The sequence below is a fragment of the Trichosurus vulpecula genome, chromosome 8, assembly GCF_011100635.1.
Source record: "Trichosurus vulpecula isolate mTriVul1 chromosome 8, mTriVul1.pri, whole genome shotgun sequence".
NCBI classification, from domain to species: domain Eukaryota; kingdom Metazoa; phylum Chordata; class Mammalia; order Diprotodontia; family Phalangeridae; genus Trichosurus; species Trichosurus vulpecula.
This window is the reverse complement of record NC_050580.1, coordinates 211,865,018-211,886,032: the sequence shown is the minus strand read 5'-3', so window position 1 is coordinate 211,886,032 and position 21,015 is coordinate 211,865,018. Positions and strand designations below refer to the sequence as shown.

Sequence of the window (21,015 nt, the reverse complement as noted above, 5' to 3'; positions counted from 1 at the left end):
GTTTCATCTTACTTTATGCCCACCATGCACCAATCTACTGCTTTTTGAATGATTGTGCTTTTAATTTGGAATTCAGTTTGGAAAATACATCACATCTCATCAAAATCTTATGGGACGGGGGGGTGTGCAGTGGGGTGTGTGGTTATTTGGTCCAATGGTTTAAACAAGTCTTATCACAGGAAGAGAGACTCTCTTTAGTGCTAACATTAGGAGTGATTTTTCAGAATGTGATCCTGAAACTCTGAGTGGTACATCTTTGAGATGTTAACTGGTAGTATAACTTATAGTATACTACCTCTCATAAGATATTTATACCTAGATAGCTATTTTCTTGGAAATTAGATATTTTCATACTCATTTCATTTCATATTCATTTACTGTTATTGAGTTATATAGAGCCTTGTACCTAGCCGTAGTCTCTGTAAATGCCCTAATTTGGTGAATGGGAAAGAATGTTCATCGCGTTTGCTCACTGTTTGGGTGCTAAGGCTAGATTATTTTTAAAAAACAAGATTTTAGATTTTTCAAATAAATAATAACATTGAATTTTTTTCTTTTAATATTTAATAGTTCTTCTCCTAAGTTATCTGAATGCCTTCAGAAGAAAAAAGACATAATTGAACAAATGGAGATGAAACTGGATACTGGTATTGATAGGCAAGTTGTATTGACAGTTTTTTTACTCTTGAAGTGTTTGTTATTTGCGTAAGATGTCATTATTTTTAATTTTGGAAAATTGTTGAGAATTCATTTTTAAAACAGTTGCAGTTGAAAGCTCTTTATCTTTTATTTCCTACTAAAGGCTACTTCTAAGGTGTCCCTCTAAGAACATCTTCCTCTCCCCTTCAGAGAAAACAAAAACAAAAAACCTCCTTTACAACATTTTTTAAAGGATGATTTAATTTGCAATTTAAATTTCTAGGATTTTTTTATATGTATTTTGAACAACCAGTGAAATGAATTCCTTAAAAGCATCCTGTGTGTTTGGTAATTGGGAGGGAGGAGAGAGGAGAGAACAAAAAGAAGTTCCAAACTAAATTTCAGACTTGTGGTCTCTTTTATACCACATAACATCTGGCATCAAAGAAAAGATGTAAGAAATTATGCTTAGGACAAATAGACCACATTAGTTTGACAGAATTTTGGCTTAGAAGAACCTTTATAAATAACCTAGTTCAGTCTACTGCTTTTAAATTGGACCATAACAAATCTAAGAGAAACTGTGGTACTGTAATGTAAACTTTACAGTTTTGAGTTATCCTCCCGGACAGAATTGTTCTGTGGTCTAAACTAAAGCCCTCATGTAACTAACAACTGAAGTTTTTTCCTCTTCTTAGAAGAGACCAAACTGTAGTTATCTTTTATGTAACAATTTTTCCTATATATGTAAAAAAATTTATTAAGTCACTTCCCAGCCATCTTTCTCTATAAGTAATCCTACTTCACAAGCTTTTTCTATAGGTATTATTCTCCATCATGTTAATTGTTTTGGTTTCTTTTATGCGGTTTTATGTGTGCATGCTTTTAAATTTCACCCTTTTGTGCCGTTTACATTTAAAAACTAAGCTGTTTAAGCTGCTGTCTGCCTGCTAAGAGGATCTGCTCCAAGTAGTGGTCAGGGTGATCATATGTAGGATCAGTGTCTCTTAGTCAGCATCCCTACTCAAATGCAACTCTCATGATCAGATATAAAGTATTGCTTCTTTTGGACATTATATCTTATAGTACAGCTTGAATCACTGTGTTCATTGGTACTGACCTGATCAACTAAAATTCTTTTTATGCAAATGCTGATCAGCCATATTTTCTCTTCTGCCTTGTCTTTCCATATGTCTCCCAAGTAAATATTCTCTTCTCTTCAAAAGCCTGATGCTGCCTCGTTCTAATTTGTCATTCATTTCTAAGACCCTTATATTGGGAGACTTTGTCTCATCATTTTAATTGCCTATACAATTTCATATTCATTATCAGTACTTTCTGCCTGCCCCATCTCTTTTGAATATTTGGCTGTACAGACTCACAGAAATTTAAAGTTTAAAGTCTCGTCTAGTCTAATTTCATTTTACAGACAAAGAAACTGAGGTCTAGATCAGTTAAGTGACTTAACTAAGGTCACTTGTTAGTTGCAGAGCCAGAATTAGATCCTGGTTTTATATGCCCCTTCCACTGATCTGTACTGCCTCACAATGCACAGTTAAATTTCAATCAACCAGAATCCTCATTAATTGAATTTGGTTTTATCACTTCGCTAAGGTGAGAAACAAATCACAGGACATCAAAGAGAGATTTAGTTATTGTACAGCTACTAAACTGTACTTATCAAGACAGAAAAGTAGACATTTTAGTATGATTTTATCAGCAAAAAATTGAAATAAAAAGATTTTGTTTTCATGAATAGGATGTGTGAACAAGGGCAGGGAAGTTCTAACTTTGAAAGACAGGGAATGAATTGTTCCCTATTTAGAAGTGTTTTAATCCTTTCTGCCTAATTCTTTCCTTTTCTATAGTGATGGTTTTCTGAATTATATGACAGTTGTCTTAAAATATTGTGTAAATGATGACTTTTTCTCTCTTCTAAAGCAAGCAAATAATAAAGCAGAGATAATTTAATATTGCGGAATTATCTAATTCAAATTAAAATAGTTTTAATGTTGTAAGGAACTCTAGTTAAAAAATCAAACATGTTGTTTTTTCAACTTTGAAGGACATTGAATTGTATGGTTGGTCAGATGAAGCATATCTTGACTGCAGAACAAAAGAAGACTGACTTTAAGCCAGAAGATGAAAATAATGTTCTGATTCAGTATACTAATGTGAGTGATGTCAACTTTTGCTTTGTTAATGATTATAGGTGCTTTGAAATACTTTTGAAAGATAATACATGTTTTTAAAATATTGTTTTACTATAATACTTTCTCCTATTTGAAATTAGAGCCTGTATTTTTTTTTAATTGATCTGATAGACTTTTTTTATTATAATTGTACAAAATTTTTTCAGGCATGTGTTAAAGTCTGTGGTTATGTCAGGAAGCAAGTGGAAAAGATAAGAAATTCCATGGATGGAAAGAATGTGGACACAGTTTTGATGGAATTTGGAGTCCGTTTTCATCGACTTATTTATGAACATCTCCAACAATATTCCTATAGTTGTATGGGTGGCATGTTAGCAATTTGTGATGTGGCCGAATACAGGAAATGTGCCAAAGACTTCAAGGTGAGCACGGCTACGAAGCCTTGCAAACGGGTTCCCAAAGTGTTTCAGCCCAACAGAATCTTTTTTAGCCTGTGTTACTTTCTCTGATCATTATAATGCATGTTGTTGATGATATGAATTTCATTACAGTAGGTATTATGGCCTTAAGGAAGCAGACTGTTGGTTTCTTGGCTCCTATTTTCTGAATATTTTGTTTGGATACTTGATTTCACTTAGGCCTAGCCTTTTTCAGGTCCATATGTCCATGCTGATAGGCCTGACTGGCATACAGTATGTATTATGCATCAGAAAAAGATCCGTAATTTAGTTAGTGTTTTTTTTCCTTATTTCTTCCCTATCTTTTAATTTCTTTTCAGTACATTTTAAAATCATTTTCTTATGAAGTTTTCAACTAAATTTTTTCAATTCATATTTCCTTTTAGTCAGGGAAAGGGCACATTTAATCATAACTAGTCCTATTCAGTAAACATATTTCTGGGAATGATTATGGTTGATATTAATTGTGAGTCTTTGCAAAGAATTAAAATTTAGTTAGAAAGCTTTGTGTTTTGAAGTTTGAGTTGCTTTTAAATATTCTCATTTGCCACAAACAAACAAAACCCTGATGGGTAACCTTCTTATGAGGGGTAATAATTGAAAATAGTTTTTCAGTCTTCTCATCAAACTAATATTTATTCTATTTAATAATTTTTTCTTCTCTCTCAATTCAGATTCCACTGGTATTACAGCTTTTTGATACGCTGCATGCACTTTGCAACCTTCTGGTAGTAGCCCCAGATAATTTAAAGCAGGTCTGCTCTGGAGAACAACTTGCCAATCTGGACAAGAACATACTTCACTCCTTTGTGCAACTCCGGGCTGACTATCGATCTGCCCGCCTGGCCCGGCACTTCAGCTGAGGTTGATTTTGAAAGAGAAACTTGATGTACTTTGCCCAAGCCTTGATTATTAGAAAGCACAGAGTATTCCTTACTGAATAGCCACATTTTTACAGGAAAATGACTTTTCGGAACAATATGGCAGCCATATTTAAACTTGAGATTTTATTGGGGGAAATGGAGACTGATAGTCACATTTTGCAATTTTTCTCTAATGATTTCAGCCAAACCTTGTATTGTAAATTTCTTGTCACTGTTTTCACCATGCAGGTTATTTATGTGGGAAGGCAAATAAGATGTTACCAGCGTTTGTCTTTGTTTTTTATCCGATTCCATTTAGTGACTTTAACTATGATGCTTAGCACAGGTTTAAAGCTGATGCCAAAATACATTTGTTCATCGGTTTTAATGATTTCTTCACTACAGCCAATTGTTAATCAAATTCTTTTAGGTGTTCATAACTAATTCTCCATCGTCTAACATGTTATCCTACTTTGCATAATTTCTGCAATTTTTCTGAGATATAACATAACACTGATCTAAAAACACTGTAATAAGCTAAATTGGTGAAGCTCTTTTATATAGATATTAGTCAGGGGACTTCAACAGTGTATTTGCTTTTGGCTTAACTCAAGAAGGTTTACAATATCCTGTTTGGTACATAAATATTAAACATGTCCTATCAAGAAATACATATATATAGCCACCCCATTTTAGATTTTGTTACTCTAGGGAATAAGGTGGGGGGGTATCTTTATAGAAAGGACTACTTTTTTATTTTAAAATTATAAGGGAAATAAAAGGATGAGATATAATTTAAACACATGAAAATATTCATTTTTAGGAGTAGTGCTGTTTTAAAGATTTCTATCTTTAAAAAGTGAATGAATATTCAGAAAGTCTATCTTCCATTTGTAGTTGAATTGAAAGTTCATATGCAGCCAGCCAACTAATCTTTTAGACAAATTCATTACCAAGACTGGTGGCCCAGACCCCACAACTTCTGCCTGTCTCCTTCCTTAAGGTTTTTCTGAAATGGATTCCTGTTGTGGACAGATGATTGAGCCAATCTAATGTAGTAATAGTAGATTAAGATACTTAGGATAGCTTTGCCACCAAGTGGAAATTTAGAATATAGCTGAGCGATTGCTCTGCTTAAGAGCAGTAAGAAAACATTCTATATTGGCCTTTTTCTTTTACTAATCTCTGTATCCTGTTCCTGGTCTTTAAGGAATAGAACATCTTCAATATTTAACTTATGCTAATATCTTTTAAAACAACCGCAGGCTTCTCTTTTCTATTTTTAGAAATAGTTTATCTTCTGAAAAATCTGTTATTTCTTAACATTCATTTGTCCTTACCCGAATTCTTGAAATTTCTAAATCCTGGGGATAGATATAATACGAGTCACTGTTGACTGGATTGTCTTCATTTTATTCTTAGCACAGTATTATCAAGGTAAGCAAGGGAAATATAAAGCATGCCAGATTTTATGAAATCATTCTGGAAAACTGGCAGCTTTAAACAGCTGTATAGTTCTGTTTCTTAGCGAAGACAGAGCCACAGCAAGTTTTGGATACTAGAAAAAGGCACATAAATGTACTATTGCCATTTTAGAAAGCTTTGATATGAATTCAAATGATACCTCTGTTACTTAAAGCCAACAATTTTAAAGCATTGGCTTTAATGGCCACTTAAAAATCTTTGTATGCTGTGTCAATTTGTAAACACTTCAATTATTAAATAAAACATTAGATGTTATTTTAAGACTTCAAATCATAGCTGTGCTTCAAAATTATTTTGTATGTTTGAGTTCATTTTAAAGATGTAAAATGTATACTTGTTTAAATATTTTGTTAGCTATATTTTCCATGTTTGAGTTCTGTGCAATATTTTCATTATATCCATTATAAAGATAGTGACAGAAAACCCACAGTGCTTAAAATTTAGACATGTAAACATCCTTGCTCAATAAACAGATTCCCTAAACTCGTTTTTTATTTCATTTCTCTCTTCTTTTAAATCTTTTCATATTCCATTTGATAAATTCTATTAAAGAAAATTTTAAAGTACTTTTTCCTTTAGATTTCATAGCTTAAATTTTTCTCCTAATATTAACTTTCATCCAAAAGTCAGGTTCCAGACATACTCCAGTCTTTGGGAATTCAGCTTCCAAATACTGTCTTATCCATATTATGCAAATAACATACATTCATTAACTAATTAAAACTCAAGACAATTTTTGTCATCTTTTACAGCCATCACATTCCACATATCTTTCCTATTTTCCCATTGATCTTACATTTGTTTTAAACATATTCCTGTTACAGCTATCTTTTGTTTTAAAATTATCTTCATTTCCTGGCATATCCCTCTCCTCATTTACCATCTCTATAGAATACTATCCCTTGTAACACAGAAATAAAGGAAAAGGGGAATGGGTAGGGAAAGGCAGTTCAGCAAAACCAACCCACACTTATTCGTTCCTGAAGTGTAATGCCCAGAACTGAACTTAGCACAGTTGTCTAACCAGAGCAGAATACAACAGGGATACCCCTTGTACTTGGGGACAACCAGGTGGGTACAGTGGATAAAGTACTAGGCCCGAAGTCAGGAGGACATGCCTTCAAATCTAGCCTCAGATATTTACTAGCTGTGTGACCCTGGGCAAGTCACTTAACTCCATTTGCTTCAGTTACTCATCTGTAAAAATGAGCTGGAGAAAGAAATGGCAAACCACTCCAGGATCTCTGCCAAGAAAAACCCAAATGGGGTCATGAAGAGACAGACATGACAGAAACAACAAAAACCCTAGTACTCTGTCACCTTCTTTGGCTCGTACTGTTGGCTCAGTTGCAATCCAGTAAAAACTTTTAGGTCTTTTTTACGTGAAATAGATCTAGCCATCCTGTACTTATACAGTTGATTTTTTCAGTTCAGTTCAACAGTAATCAACAAACTTAAGTCTCAAACTTCTCCCTGTTGAATTTTGTGTTGCTGGGCTTTGTTCGTCATTACAGCATGTTGAGATTTTTTTTTTTGGATCCTGATTCTGTTATCCATTATCAGCTGCTTCCCTCCCAGCTTTGACTGAAGGTATAACTTAAAATAAACATCCACTTGGAAGACACAAGGAAACCAGTTTGGAATCCCTATATTTATCAGGTAAAGAAAATACCCACTTATGTGAGATGCTATATTAGCAACAGGTAGAAAGAGACAATTGTGATGGAGGGGAAATAGAAGTGAATTTGGAATTGGATTTGTGTTCAGGCTCTGACTTCCTTATTTACGTTTTGTGAGTCGCTGAGTTTGTAAATTGAGATTGATACTACATTCACTACTCACCTTGTATGGTGGTTGTAAAGAGAGCATTTTGTAGACCTTAAAGCAGTATATAAATGAAAGCTACTATATAGGGACTGGGCCTGTAACTAAAATGTGAGACAAAAGCCCATTTTGATAATGAAGATGTATGTGAACGAGAAAACTCATTTTAGGATCTTTGAAAATTGTTTTTGGTTAAATTTTGTTTCTTCCTCGTTCAGAACACAAGCTAGAAGAATCAGGTTTTGGGCACAGAGAGAATCATATTGAAGGGATTCATAAACCAATTTCTGTGTGTGTGTGCATCGTAAGCTGACAACAGTCATGCAAAATACTTTTTTTTTCCTCTTCATATATTTCTTTACCATTGTTGGCTGAGGGGAACAATTAACCTTAGCTCTTACAGCTTAATAACTTTATTTGATCCATGGTTCCTTAAAATTACCTGGTAAGGCTTTGTCAAGTGAGTTTCAAAGGTTGTGTAGTTTACTTTATCCAAAGTAATTCAAGTATGAATATATAACATACTCAAACTAGCAAACAACTTCAGAAGAAAAGCACTTATTCAGAAGGCATGATATGAATGAGGCAGCAATGATGCATTACAAATATATAATTATTTGCACCAATATTTGAGTAGGTGGAATGGATTAGTACTTGGTCAACATTACACTGATTATAATGTACTTTCCTATATTAATATGTACTGTGTAACATGTATTAAATTGTCAATTCATTTCAGCTAAGATGGTAATATTTATATATCTGTTTTATAGACAGTATCCAGTTGAGCTAGTTTTAATTCAAAAGTTTCAGAGCAGAAATAATTTTACCTTCAAAATGACCTGACAATCACTTGATAATAGAATTAACAATAGTTGGCAACAGGTGGGACAGGAGTGGAGGGGGGGAGGGGCAGGGAGGGACCTCCATTTTTGTCCTACAATGCAGTGCTCCTTTGCCCAAGTAACTTACTCCCTGAATATCCTTTCCCCGGTCTGAATCCTCTCATCGTTCCTTTGCTGCTCATATCCTCCCCCCTCCTACCCCAACTCTGTTGTCATACCCTCTACCTCTAATCCCCTTGACCATCCCATTAACACAAGTCCCAGCTCTCAAGTACTTGGCAGGCTCACCTGATTAATACTATGACCAAGCTGTTACTAGCTGGCCAAAACTTAGAATCTTACCCCTCCCAGGGCTATTTGCATTTTAATTGGGAACTCTTCAAAACCAACTTACTTTAACTCAATGATCGAATTAAAGGCCTCATGACTGGCCAGTTGGGAAGAGGTTAGGGGCTTGAGTGGGAGAAAGATAGCCCAATAAATTCTCCTCAGGTAGGCAGTTGCCAGAAGCATCTACGGATAAGCAGTCCATTTGTTGAGAATAGTCTCTTTTTCTGTTGTTGTAGGTTACTTAAAACAAGTGGACCTTCGGAGGTGTGTGTTTGAATAGTGCCTGACCTGCAATGACAGAAAATGCTGCTTCTTGAGTGTCCACCATTTGCCCACATTACATGACATTTAGAACTAGATAATGTGGGTTCTACATGGGATGTGAAAGACAGAGTAACTATATTAAGTGAAATATTGAAGACAGGGTGATTAGCAGTTCTGAAACTGTACAATTGTAAATTCTGATGCATATCCATTTTGAGCCACCAGGGGGAGAATTTGTGTGTCTACTAGGTTTTTATGGTTATATGCTAAGTTTTAATTTAGAGCCTTTTTGAAGTTTCTTTTAAATTAAAAACCCCATGAAGCACAACATCGTTTACCAACAGACACATCATTAACCTAAAGTAAATTTAAGTACATATTTGCTTTTGTACCAAGAAAAATCATCATTATGATAATATAAATAATACAAAATAATAAATATTTTAGGTTTGTTGTGTGCCATCTCCTCTCGGTGTCTTGATTTTTCTCTAGCAGTTCATCTTCTTGTGCTTTTTTTTGGGGGGGTGGGAAGAAAGGGGAGAATCAAACAATAGCCAGAACGTTCAACACAAACTATGGCAGTTTTTAAGATTACCCGTGCATATATACAACATACATACCAAGAACAATAGCTGGATAGTGTTAACTCCAGTGAATTCAGTTGTTTGGAGCAGATTTTTCCAAATATATCACAATAAAAAAATGAGTGTAATTTTAAGGAACTTTTTCCTGAGGACACCATTAAAATTTGTATGTGTTTTAAGATGCAGGGTGGCATTGTGGAAAAAAAGTATGCTGAGCTAGAAGACTAGGAAGACCTAGATCCAAATGATGCCTCTGGTGCTAGTTGTAAGACTTATAGTTGAGTCCCAGGACCTATTTTCTCTTTTGGAAAGCAGGGTCAATAATTCAGTAGAACTTTCCCCACAATATTGTTATGAGGATCTAATGAGAAGTTAGCAAAAGCGCCTCGTAAACATCACAATACTATATAAATGTCATGATTCTTTACCCGTCTACTTTTACTCATATGCTTTTATCCCTAAAATTCATTTTTAAAAATATTTATCATGGGACTTAGTGGATAGCATTGGACATGGAATCAGGAAAACCTGGGTTCAGATACTAGCTGTGTGGTATTTCACCTGTCTGAGCTTGTTTCACTGTGTAGAAAATGGCTATATATACTGCAGTATCTAGTATTTACCCCAGTTCTGAGGATCAAGGGAGGTAATGTATGTAAATTACTTTTTGCAGACTTTAATGCACACATATGCGCCAGCTATTTTATTAACCATTGATATAATATTTATATTCTGTTGACTTAAAGAGCAACGCCTTTTGGTCATTTCACTATTTGGTTCAGCATCGTGGGTCAAACTGGATTACTTATTACTACCTCTGTGATTTGTGGGAATTTACTTCACCATCTCTGAGCTTCATCTTTCTCATCTGTAAATGAAGAGGTTGGCACTAGGCTTATCTTCAAAGTCCCTTCCAGCTCCAACATTCTAGGATTCTTTGATGTGGAGCGTATCAGCAAGCACCTCAGGAAAACACACTGACTGTATTAAGAGCTCATAGCAATACCAGAAGTAGATGGGCACAAGGAAACAAAGTGATATCTGAGGCTCTTAATTACCTGAGAACTAATGCCCAACCCCATGTTAGATTCAATTTTGCTATGATTGTGATGGGTTGCCATTGGAGTGAAGAGAGTGATTTGCAGCAGGGAAAAATGCCCCTTCCAAAAACACAATTCCAGAGAAGTTTTGAACCAAGTAAGAACAGACACCCCCCTCCCCCAAAAAGTGTATGTTTATAATGCATGCATATATGTGTATTGTGTGTATATATGTATATGTGTGTATATGGACACATGGGTGTATATACATACATACATATATATATATATATGCACACACATATGTGCATGTGTGTGTGTATACATCCAAGAAATCTCTACCAACCAGGCCATGAGGAATACTGCTACCAATCATTTCCAGGAGCAGTGACGTGGCATATATATATATATATATATATACCTTTCTTCTCCATGCCTTCAGTTCATCTATAATTCAGTGTCAATTTGTAGAAGGTTTCTTGTATGCTAGAGTGGAGAGAGCACAAACTACCATCCTCCTCTTCATCTTTAATACTGTGACAAAACTCTGAGTTCGTCTGGGTGGATATTCCCACCCCCTAGGCAAGATTACTTTCTCCTCTACCCCTTCATGGATAGATAGTCTTTCTGAGTTTCTGTGGTTGGAAAAAAAATCACCCGATGATGCTTCTAGTGACAAGCTTCTTTGACTTTGGACTAGTCTTCAAATGGTAGATGTCTGTTTGAGGGCCCAACCCATAGGCTTTATCTTTGAGAACCCATGATTACTTTGTGATAAAACATTGGACCCTTGAAAGAAAGTTCTCACCACCAACGTCCACAGTTAAATAGTTTAACATCAGAAATGGATGTGATTCTATTGTGGAAATAATATCAATCAATCAATAATTAATAAGCATTTATTAAGTGCCTATGATATGGTAGGTACTGTGCTAAAGAGGCAGCTAGGTGGCACAGTGGATAGAGTGCTGGTCCTCAAGTCTGGAAGGCTCATCTTCCCAAGTTCAAATCTGGCCTCAAGCACTTACTAGCTGTGTGACCCTGGTTAAATCCTTTAACCCTGTTTGCCTCAGTTTCCTTATCTATAACCTGAGCTAGAGAAGGAAACCTTTGTCAAGAAAACCCCAAATGGGTTCACAAAGGGTCAGACACAACTGAAAACAACTGAACAATAAATATGCCAGACACTGTGCTAAGATATATTACCATCTGCACCCTAAGAACCATGGGACCTTTCTATTTGATTTGTAGCTGAAATCTCTTATATGCGTTCTTTCCCCTATTAAAATGTGTGTTCCTTGAGAGCAAAGACCACCTTGCTTGCAGCCCCAGCACTTGATGTGGTGCTTTGTACATAACAAATTCTTACTGAATTTTTTTCATTCATACTATAATTATAGTGGAAGCTGCCCTCCTTAAGGTGCTTCGGTTTTTACAGAAAAAAAGAGAAAGATTCTTAAAACATGCATTGCTGGGGTATTTGCAAGTTCATGTTGGATAGCTATGCCTCTGTTTTTGTCGTCCACAGTTGCTACTTTTTCTCCACACGACTAGATGGTCACTGTGGATTATTAACAATTAAAGTTAAGACAGAAAGCTAAAGATTAGGAAGACTGTTCATGATCAGCATTGGTTTTTTTTCCTGTAAATTCAATTTATATCTCTTAACGCCACTGGTACCTCATGAAAGGTCCCTCTCTCCCCAACCTTATTTATGAAGCACTCTTACCAGAAGTCGATTGAATCATGGAATTTTAGAGTTGCAAGGTACTTTACAGATCATTCTAGTCCAACTCTCTCCTTTCACAGATCAGGAAACTAAGGCCCATAGGGGGTGAAAAGACTTGTTCAAAATCACACAAAGCTGGAGTAAACCAAAATGAAAAATCCATCAACCCTTGAGCAATCAGCCAATTAGCATTTATTAAGTGCTTACACTGTGCTAAGTGCTGGGAATACAAAGCATCTTATGTGTTTCCTCAATTTGTTCTAAGCCATCACAAGCTCTGAATATATAGTTTGGAGATAGCTACGATGTGGATTTCTGACCAGGTGAAATAGAGCTTCACACACAGAACTCTGAGAATCCTTTAGAGCTCTCTCTGCATTGTAGTCACCAGGTTGGGCTGAGCAAGGGGAGAACTGATTCCATTATGAAAGAAAGAAAGAAGGAAAGAGAGGAAGGAAAGAAGGAAGGGAAAAAGGAAGGATAGAAAAAAGGAAGGAAAATAAGGAAGGAAGGAAGGAAGGAAGGAAGGAAGGAAGGAAGGAAGGAAGGAAGGAAGGAAGGAAGGAAAAGAAAGTATTAGTTCTTAATAAACCCCAATCACAAATATTATAGCAAATTATGTGGCATTGGGGTTTTTTCTCTCTGAAAATATGTCATTTTGAGGTGTTTTCCCTAGTCAAATAAGCTTATGAGAGCAGTCATGGCAAGAGAAAAAAGTGCTTACACTTCTACATATATCTGTGTAATAGTATTTTTCAATAGATTTTTTCTTGGTGATATAAACAAAACATCTTTATGTTTTAATTGAACTGTGCTTGAACTCCATCACTGAAGCAAGACAAGCTGTTTTCTTTAACGTGTATGCTTATGAACATGCCCAATCCTGGCTGTTTTGTGCTGACCATTCTAAAGTTTTCAGTCACTCTTTACCCATATCCTCTGTCAAAATGTATTCTCCAGCAAGACAGTTTTGCCCAAATTTTCTCTGCTAGAAGAACCCCACCCCCACCTTGATTGAACTACTCAAGAATTATTTTCACTTGACCCAGTTCAGGATTGAGATCAAGAAAATCTGACTTGGATGGCTGAGATAATGAATGCAAACTCAACATCCTGAACTACAGTTATGACTAAGCATCTTTTTCCTTTCTCTTAGACAAAATGTTCTGTCTCCTGCTTTATTTCTATAGGGGTGGCAGATACTTCAGACACCTAGCATTGAAATTGCATTGTGTATAAGGTGAATTCTGTGGCTCTTTCTAAGTTTTTTTTTCAAGGTGTCAAACAAAACATGTAGTTGGAGTTCTCTGGCATTTTTCTTCTCTAAAGATTTGCTCTGCTTTAAAATTTATATGTATATATATACATATATATATACATATGCATGTATACATATCAAACAATTTAGAAAGATTCGGGAAACTGTAAGATATCTTCTCTGGAAGAAAAACCAAAGAACTCAAAGTGAATTTCATTGTATCTAGCTTAAATGAATACTTGAAAGTTTTCAAAATATTTGAGGTAGGTACTAATATGCAAAAACCGGTTCATATGTCAAGTGTTTTAGCTAATTTAAATGTATGGTTGCCATTTGTTTAAAAAAAGGGCATTCTTGAGGATGAACAGTGTCTTCTATATAGTAGGCTTTCAAATGTTGACTGGATAAATGCATTTACATGGAATCAATTGTTAAACATATGAAATAACCATGTTCTTCATTTAATTGTCTACGGAATGTCACTTGAGTTTGGAGTTGTGGCTTAAAAACTGAAGAAATGGATTTTCTTCTGCATATATATTTACGTATACACATATGATACATAGTCATGGGAACAGACAAGTATTTCAAATTATGCTTTGTTGAGAAGAGAACTTGAATGATAAATAAATTATCAGATAAAAATAACTTTCTTTACATGTAATTGTATGCATACTCTTATTTTATGAGCCAATAGTCAATAAGCATTTATTAAATGCCTACCATGTGCCAGGCATGGTTCTAAACTCTAGGGATACAAAGAAAGGCAAAAGACAGTCCCTGCCCTCAAGTAGTTCACAATCTAATCTAAGGGTCCTGCCACTTTAAAATTAGACTACATCAATCTTTTAATATTTCAAAAACTTGAGATTTCATTACATTGAGTTTTCTTTCTATGAAAATTACAACTCCTCCAAGCTTTAATAGGTTTCAAGAGTCTCTGTTACAACCAGGCTTCCACCCAAATCTGATATGTTTTGTTTGCTGCTACTTCAGTAGCTCCAGATTGACATAGAAATTGCTGAGCATGACCAGAGAACAAGATACATGCTGTAACTGTAGTTTAGGGTGTTGAGAGTCTGCATTCATTATCTCAACCATACATATAAATGGTGGGGTTGGTTCAAGAGCTTTTGAGAGAAGCGATATTGTTTCTTTGAGAAACATTATGCATTGTATAAGACCCTCTTTGGGACCAACTCCAGACATGGAGAAAGAAAAAAAGACTTTGTAAACTGCAGATGTGTCAAGGAAGCCTACTTCTTAACATATTCCCGATTTCTCTCATCTCCCTAGAGATTTTGAAAAATTTCCCTTTATATGAGACTGGGGCTTCTTGGTTTGAATGGAGATATCTCACTTCCTGATGGAGACCTCATTGACTCTGGTTATTTTCTGATATGTTCTAATTGGTATAACTCCTATGATTTTTCTTTTCTATCTGCTTGAATGAATGGGTTTATTGACCATGTGTTATTTGTGAGTCCTTTGTATAACCCTAGGTAGCGCAATAGATAGAGTATCAGGCCTGGAATCAGGAAGACTCATCCTCCTGTATTCAAATTCAGAACTTTCTAGTCGTACAATTCTGGGCAAGTCCTTTAACCCTGTTTGCCTCAGTTCCTCATCTGTAAAAATGAACTGGAGAAGGAAATTGCAAAGGAAATGGCAAACCATTCTGCCAAGAAAACCCCATATGGAGTCACAAAGAGACACAATTAAACAACAACAAAAAAGTCTTTGTGTAACCAATGTTTGGTGGGAAGTGGCCAAGCCAACAGGTGCAAGCTTAGGGCAAATTTAAAAGTCGTGTGCCTAGACCAGCAATATTTAGGGGGCAAACAGATATAATTCTAGTCTAGTACTCAGCTAAGAAACTGGAGAAAAGAGCATATCCACCCTTGTGACCTGTTTCCTGCTCCCCTGAAAGCAAAGACTTGGAGAAAGGTGGAGAAGATTCCACAGATATCTATCAATGCCCTCTATGAACTGACTAACTCATGTGGGTACGCATCTTATAAATGTGTATTTATGGCAAAAAAGAAAAATCCACCACCTGGTGCTCATTCCTCTGGGGACAAGACTATCCAAACAGGATGGACCTAGTTGACAGACACATAATCTCAAAACCTCTCAAATATGCCAGGACCTTAGATTAGCACAGCACCTGGTACATTGTAAGTACTTAATAAATACTTGCTTTGGAAAAAAATATACCTATCAGATCTATGGATAAGGGAAGAATTTATAACCAAACAAAAGATAGAAAAGATCATGGAAAGTAAAATGGATAATTTTGATTACATGAAAACTAAAAGTTTTGCACAAACAAAACAGAAAACAGGAGAAAAAATTTTTACAGCAGGTTTCTCTGATAAAGGGCTCATTTCTCAAATGTATAGGGAACTGAAACAAACTTATAAAAATAAAAGCCATTACTCAAATGGTCAAAGGATATGAAAAGCCAGTTTTCAGGAGAAGAAATCAAAGCTATCAGTAGTCACATGAAAAATGCTCTAATCACTACTAATTAGGGAAATCCTAATTAAAACAACCCTGAGGTACTACCTCACACATGTCAAATCGTCTTAATGTGACAGAAAAGGAAAATGACAAATACTGGAGCAGATATGGAAAAATTAGGACACTAATGCATTGTTGGTAGAGTTGTGAACTAGTTCAACCATTCTAGAGAACAATTTAGAACTACCCATACCCTTTGACCCAGTAATACCACTAGTAGGTCTGTATTCCAAAGCCATCAAAGAAAAGGTAAAAGGACCTATATGTACAAAAATGTTGATAGCAACTCTTTTTTTGTAGTCGAAAAGAACTGGAAATTAAAGGAATGCCCATCAATTGAGGAATGGCTGAACAAGTTGTATATGATTGTGATGGAATACTATTGTGATACAAGAAATGATGAGAAGGATTGTTTCACAAAAACATGTGAACACTTACATAAACTCATGCAAAGTGAAGTGAGCAGAACCAGGAGAACATTGTACACAGTAACAGCAATATTGTAAGGATAATCATATGAAAGAGTTAGCTACTCTGATCAAGACAATGATCCAAGACAATACCAAAAGATGAATGATGAAAATACTATGCATCTCCAGAGAAAGAACTGATGAACTCTGAGTGCAAATTAAAGCACACTTTTAAAAAACTTTTTCTTGGTTTTTTGGTCTGCATTTTCTTTTCCAACATGATTAACATGAAAATATGTTTTGTGTAACTTCACATATATAATCAGGAGGGAGAAAGAGAATTTAGAATGGAAACATTTCAAAAATAAATTAAAAAATTTTTGCATGTAATTGGGAAATATTTAATGAAATAAAAATATATTTAAAAGGAAAAAAATACTAAATAAATGCTTGTTTGTTGCCATAGCTTTTGGTTGCCTTGTACAGCCTTCAAGGACCTAGGGCACCTTTACACCACAATGAGGGATTGGACTAGGTAGGGTTTGAGTAGAGGAGATACTCAATATAACCTGGAAAAGGCTGTTACAATAACTTTTGTGTGTCTCTATATTTTTTCATAGCTTGTAATGCAACCTGACTCCGTTTATAGAAGAAAAGGAATAAATTTCTTCATTAACAATACTCTAGGTTGGATAATAGTTGGAAAAAACACACAGCAAACATATTATACTATATACACCAAGATTGTGTAGTCACTAATCATTGTATGTGGTAGGACATGAATTGAGGCAAAATAGAACTTGCCATATTGTCCTTCTAGTTGCCTAAAATTTCTATCCCCTTTGCTCCTATGGATGTGCTGTTGCATGAAGATGGAGAAAATCATACAACCATTCTGATTGGGTACGTTATACAACCTCCACTGGGCCCTCGCTGCTGTTAGGCAATCCTGCTACACCCCCCTTATCAACTCACTATCCCATTCTCCACAATGGCTCTTTCAAACCTTTTTACTCTTCCTCAAACCTTCCATGGTTCTCTCCCCCTCTGAGCTGAGAATCTTCCCTCATATTTTACAGAAAAAAAAAAAACGAAGTTATTTGCTGTGAGCCCCTCTTCTCTCCTCTTCCCCTCCTACTGTTGGTTGTTTTCCTACTGCCTACAAACATGCCCATGTTTCTCCCATCCTCAAAAAGACTCTCACCAGATACTTCAGTCCCCACTATCATCCTATATGTCTATATATTTTCTGCCCATTGTGGCAAAAATCCTTGAAAAGGTCACCTATAATATATATAATAGAATAGAATATGGTATAATATAGTACAGTGTAGTACAGTGTAGTATAGCATAGCATAGCATGGCATAGCATATTATAATACAATATCATATCATATATCATATCATATCATATCATATCATATCATATCATATCATATCATATCATATCATATGGATATATATCCATAAGGTCCCTGTGCAATTTAAACTTACAGCTAATTGCAAATTGCACATGGACTTTATGGACACCCTGTATGTATATGTATATGTATATGTGTATGTGTATGTGTATGTGTATATGTATATGTGTATGTATATGCATATGTGTATGTGTATGTATATACATGCATGCATGCATACAAATAACATACGTGCATACACATATATATATAAAACAGGTGCCTCCACTTTCCCTCCTTTTTAACTCTCTTCTTAACCCCTTATGATCTGGCTTCCACCAAAACTGCTCTCTCAAAAGTTACCAGTGGTCTCTCCGTTGCCAAATCCAATGACCTGTCCTCAATCCTCATTCTCCTCAACCTCCCTGCAGCCTTTAATGTTGGTGATCACTCCCTCCTCCTTAACATTCCCTTCTCTCTAGGTTTCCAGGGCACTACCCTCTTGATTTTCCTCCTAATTCTCCAACCACTTCTTCTCCATCTACCTTGCTGAATCTTTATCCTTGTCAAGTCCTCTCACCACAGGCGTCCCACGAAGTTCTGTCCTGGGCCCTCTTTTCTTCTCCCTCTATACTGCTTTGCTTGGTGATCTCATCAGTTCCCATGGATTTAAGTATCATCTGTATACCGATGATTCTCACATCTATCTTTCCAGCCCCAATTTCTCTGCTAACCTCCAATCCTGCATCTCCAACTGCCTTCCAGACATCTTGAGCTAGATGTCCAGGAGACTTCTTCAACTCAACATGCCCCAAACCAAACACATTATCTGTTCCCCAAACCCTCTTTCCCCTTCTACTTTCCCTATTACTGTAGAGGGCAATACCATACTCCCATCCCTCGGTTTCAATTCCTCACTATCTCTCACCGCCATATCCAATCTGTTGTCAAGTGCTGTCAATTATACCTTTGCAATATCTCTCAGATATGCTCCTTACTCTCCTCTAACACCACCACCACTCTGGGGTAGGTCCTCATCACCTTGTCCCTGGACTGCTATAATAACCCCTTGGTAAGTCTGCCTGCCTCAAGTCTCTCTCCACTCCAATCCGTCCTCCATTCAGTCACCAAAGTGACTTTCCTAGAGCACAGGTCCAACCACATCACTCTCTTGTTCAATAAACTCGAGTGGTTTCCTATTGCCTCCAGGATCAAATACAAAATCCTCTGCTTGGCGTTCAAGGTCCCTCACAAACTAGCTCTCTCCTATTTTTCCAGTCTTGTTATACTTTCCTCTCCCCTGGCTTCCTTGTGGTCCCACAAACATGACATTCCCTCTCTCAGCTCCAGGAGTTTTCTCCATGACTGGGATTCCCTTCCTCCTCATCTCTGCCTACTGACTTCCCTGGCTTCCTCCAAGTCCCAACTAAAATTCCGTCTTCTACAGGAAGTCTTTCCTAATTTCTCTTACTTCTAAGACCTTGCCTCTATCAATTATTTGTTATTTATCCCGTTTATAGCCCATTTGTACATAGTTGTTTGCATGTTCTCTCCCCTATTAGACCATATGCTCATTGAGGGCAGGCACTCTCCTTTGCCTCTTTTTATATCCCCAGCATTTAAAACAGGGCATGACACATTCTAGGCACTTAATAAATGCTTACTGACTGACTGGTATAGCTAGAAAGTTCATAGTAGGCACTATATAAATGCAATTTATTACTATTATTGTTACCAGACTAGAGGACTGGTGACTGGAGGCTAATAATAACTGGCATTTATATGGCACTTTAAGCTTTGCAAAGTGCTTTACATCTATTAACTCCTCTGAGTCTCACAACACCCCTGATTTTTACTTTTGTGATCATTTGAAAAGGAGAAGTGCTCCATCCACCAAAATCCTTTCCTAATAAAAAAAATTATTCTGTTGTGGTTTTGTGATTATGGGAAAGTAGATTGAAGTCTTCATAGTTTGAGAATGGTAACCCACAGGTATACTCTTGAGTTTAGTCATTAATTTTTTGTTTGAACCTTATATATATAACACAGCCAGAGAAATAAACAACTCAAGCAAAAAAAAAATAGGGGTGGGGTGGGAAAGGGGAAAAAATGTTACCAGCATTTTTTTTAAACAAAAGACATGAAAATGCTAGGCTGTTCTGGGTATGCAAAATTTTTTTCTTTTCATACATATTGACAGTCAGAGGGGGGTTATTATTGAGAATATGGGCAAAGTTACTGCCAGTTTCTGCTGGTACTCGTGTTTAAAAAGAAACTATGGAAACCAGAAGTAGGAATATTAATTAAGTTCAAATTTGGAATGTTTGTCAGTAGTGGTTGAATGAATTCAATGAAGCAACCTGTTGGGTTGTAATTCAGTGTTTTGTTAGTAATTTAATAGAATGTTGAACTTTTCATAAATTAACAGGTTTCGGTAATCTTATTAAGAGGTTATATGTTGATAAGATTAGCCTTGGAATGTTGTGGGGTTATTTTCTTTTTTTAATTTTGATTAAAGAACTAGTATTCATTTTCCTTCAAAGTCATATAATCTATTTGGTATTATGCCTATTTCAATTAAACGAAGAGAAACATACATTATTAAATATTTTGGGTCATTTGTGCCATTTCAACTCAGGTGTAACTAATAAAGAATAGACATATACAAATATGTATGTATAAGTTATATATATATACATACATACATACATACATACATATCCTTTTAAATCATGCCCTCTTATATTAAAATAATGAAGATGTCTATAAAGAGAAAATATAAAATAAGAAAGATAAATTGATAGAATTTGCCAGATTATGCCTTTAGAAACTTTCTACTTTATATGAAAAATAAACAGTGATACACCTAAAGCTAACTTAATTTTTGTTGTTGTTGGAAAGATATCAATGTCCTGGGGGAGGGAAAGCAACCTTAAAATCATCTCCAATTAAACAAGAAGTTGAATTCTACAAATACAGTCCATAAAAAAAACCCTAAATTAAACTGTATGACTTGCTGACTTTTATTCCAAATAGAAGGCAGCAGATGGTAACAATGCACTTCTCATAGATGGTAGGAGGGAGGCAGTCTTGTTTTAAGTAATGCTGTTTCTGGGCAATAATCCAAAATGCACAGTAGGCAGAAGTTAAAAGGAAGTGCTTGCTTTTAGGTTTTTAAAATATATCCCTTAATCCTGGGTGATGATTGAC

The 21,015-nt window shown here is 35.7% G+C and overlaps 1 protein-coding gene across 1 annotated transcript in view; it reads left to right on the top strand.

Moving 5' to 3' along the window:
- EXOC5 (exocyst complex component 5) overlaps positions 1 to 6,081 on the top strand; it is a 64,891-nt gene extending 58,810 nt beyond the window's left edge. Inside the window, exons 15-18 of the mRNA XM_036735556.1 lie at positions 571 to 657; positions 2,705 to 2,813; positions 2,999 to 3,214; positions 3,925 to 6,081. Of these exons, the coding sequence (XP_036591451.1) occupies positions 571 to 657; positions 2,705 to 2,813; positions 2,999 to 3,214; positions 3,925 to 4,113 (601 nt within the window). The 3' untranslated portion in view covers positions 4,114 to 6,081. The remainder of the gene's footprint in view (positions 1 to 570; positions 658 to 2,704; positions 2,814 to 2,998; positions 3,215 to 3,924) is intronic.
- The last annotated feature ends 14,934 nt before the right edge of the window (positions 6,082 to 21,015 follow it).